This window comes from Austrofundulus limnaeus, unplaced genomic scaffold, assembly GCF_001266775.1.
Source record: "Austrofundulus limnaeus strain Quisiro unplaced genomic scaffold, Austrofundulus_limnaeus-1.0 Scaffold11, whole genome shotgun sequence".
NCBI classification, from domain to species: domain Eukaryota; kingdom Metazoa; phylum Chordata; class Actinopteri; order Cyprinodontiformes; family Rivulidae; genus Austrofundulus; species Austrofundulus limnaeus.
In genome coordinates this window covers 1,433,208-1,435,566 of record NW_013952413.1, presented here as the reverse complement: position 1 = coordinate 1,435,566, position 2,359 = coordinate 1,433,208, and the positions used below count along the sequence as shown (strand labels likewise).

General features: G+C 37.7%; 1 protein-coding gene and 1 long non-coding RNA gene across 2 annotated transcripts in view; one reads left to right on the top strand and one right to left on the bottom strand.

The window, feature by feature from the left end:
* LOC106513249 (uncharacterized) overlaps positions 1-2,359 on the bottom strand; it is a 70,693-nt gene that overhangs the window by 46,789 nt on the left and 21,545 nt on the right. The gene's annotated exons all lie outside the window — the stretch shown is intronic.
* egf (epidermal growth factor) overlaps positions 1,244-2,359 on the top strand; it is a gene marked incomplete in the record, with an annotated part of 26,511 nt that continues 25,395 nt past the window's right edge. The window contains 1 exon segment of the mRNA XM_014001969.1: positions 1,244-1,820. Coding sequence (XP_013857423.1) covers positions 1,697-1,820 — 124 coding nt within the window.

Sequence of the window (2,359 nt, the reverse complement as noted above, 5' to 3'; positions counted from 1 at the left end):
AGCAAGAAGTTTTATCTTTATTTTATTTTTTTTACTAAACAAATGACTAAAACACAACCAAAGTATTAAAAAAAAAGGTCTGTGGTGTTTTTCTGTGATGTGCTCATAAGACTTTGTTTTTTTTTTTCATTGCAAATACTTGTTACTTTTCTTAGAAATAACTCGGCTGGGTTCCAAGGAAGCTGAGCTGGTTTTTGGGAGGCAGACGACTGATTGGTCAGAAACAACCGGACATACACCGACACAAGTGTTTTCTCTCTGAACTATGGTTATGCATGGTGTTTGGAAAACTGTGCACACAGTTACAAATAGACTAGTTAAATGTGTGCACAATTCTAAAATTCTATAAATCCCAAGGCWGAGATGAGGTTTGTGTTTTGTTTTTCTCCTCTCTGATAAAAGAAGGTTAATGAGAATAGCAAGGAAATGTATTTATCACTCTAAACTCCTATATAAAGATGCTCTGGTATCACAGGAATTTCACAAAGTGTGTTCAGGATGATTCCAGACAAGAAAATCAAAGTTAAGCTTCATGATTCAATGAAAAAAGAAGGTGTAGGCGTGTGCTCATGTGGACTGGTGAGTGCAGTGAATCGGCAGAAGCAGGTTTGCCTCTGCCGTAATGAAGCAATATCCAATGCTGCCTGATGATTCAAATGTGACTCTTTTTTTTTTCAAAACACTGCTCAACTGGAGTGCGATTATGAGCACTAACAATTTTGTTGTGATCTGTCTGGAGTGAAATAAGGAAAGGTCAGCGGCCTTCAGCCTGGAGACAATGCAACGTTCTCAGCAGTGTAAATCTTCTGCTTCTCTCCAGGGTTACTGGTGACGCTGTTCCTAACAATATCACAGTCATAGAGCGCATGAGTAGATGTTTTCCTGGCCTCTGTTAGTTGTTCTTCTGGGTGATAACAGGACAAACAGTTTAGGGATAATCTGCTCAACTCCTCAGACATTCTATACAAATGACGTATTCTAACAATTCCTCCCCGGAGCCAGACGGACGTAAACAGGAGACAGTCTCACGTACTGACCTTCTTCTTCCCACACAAGACACAAAACGTWTTGTTTACTGTATTATTCTGCAAATTACATGGTGAGGATTTGTGAATTTGGTATAAAAAARTATGATTTTTAGAATGATTCATGCATTCCTCCATCCATCTTTCTCCCAGGCACAAAAACATGCATTTAAATTCACCAAGGACACAGGTCAGTGGGTGGAGAGTAAGACCAATTCATTGTTGGAACTTTTTTTTTCTTTTTTTCCAGCCAAGCCTCAGTTTTGAGAAGATCTTGCTTCAATGCAGGACCAGCAAGTGTAAAATTTATCACTTGGGTGTCAAGAATTTCAGTCTTTGCTTCCAAAACAGACCGGCAGTCAGGGGAGTACAAGTAGGTGGAGCAGGGCCCGACACCCTTTTTTTTCCTTTTTTCTTTTCTAGTAAAGCACTGCATTGAGGGTGCTGCCATTCTAATTTACTAATGCGGCCTTTTCAATGAGGCTTTTCAGACTTTTAGAACGAAATCTTAGTATGTGAATCTCATCATCTCAGGTTTGAGTTTTACACAAGGATGCTAAGAAGAATCCAGAAAAAAGTTACGCTTCACTTGTGGGAATTCTTGTCTTAGGCTGACATGGGGAATGCCTGAAAGTTAGTGAACAAGTGCAGCAGGGACAAAACACGGCATTATGCCAACTGCAATGATCGTAACGGCGCTAATGTGTTTTTTGGTGCAAAGCCTCAGAAGCTTGGCACTGGATGCGACATGCTGGGGAGACCGAGTGTCAGGAGGAAGAAACAGCAGCTGCATGGGTGAGTGTGACATTCAATAGTTCTAATCCTCATTAATACAATCATAAATTGTTTAACTTGGTTTTAATTTATATACAGAACTCATTGGATTACTTTGCTCTAATGATCCAACTAAACTAATAGCAAAGTAAAGTTAGAACTGGGAGCACCAATCGTGATCATAGAGACATTAAATAGCATGTTTTTATGATTTTATGTTATTTTGTTAAAAAACATTTATTAATTAGTGACATATGATAAGMTAAAGCACTATGCTACAGTATGATGTCATGTTTTTTAAAACACTTTTAGATAAAATGTGCCACTACATTAGGTGTCAATTTCAATAATAATGTTCATGACAGAAGTTATTTACTGCATGAATGAACATGACTGAATCAGCTGCTCTGCTCCAGGCTGATCATCAGACATAATAAACTGCAATAAATGAAGTTAACGCAACACATTTATTATATCAAACACATACTGTAATGTGCTGCAACTGAAACTTAATACAGCAAACTGCAATAATAATAATAATAATAATAATAATAATAATA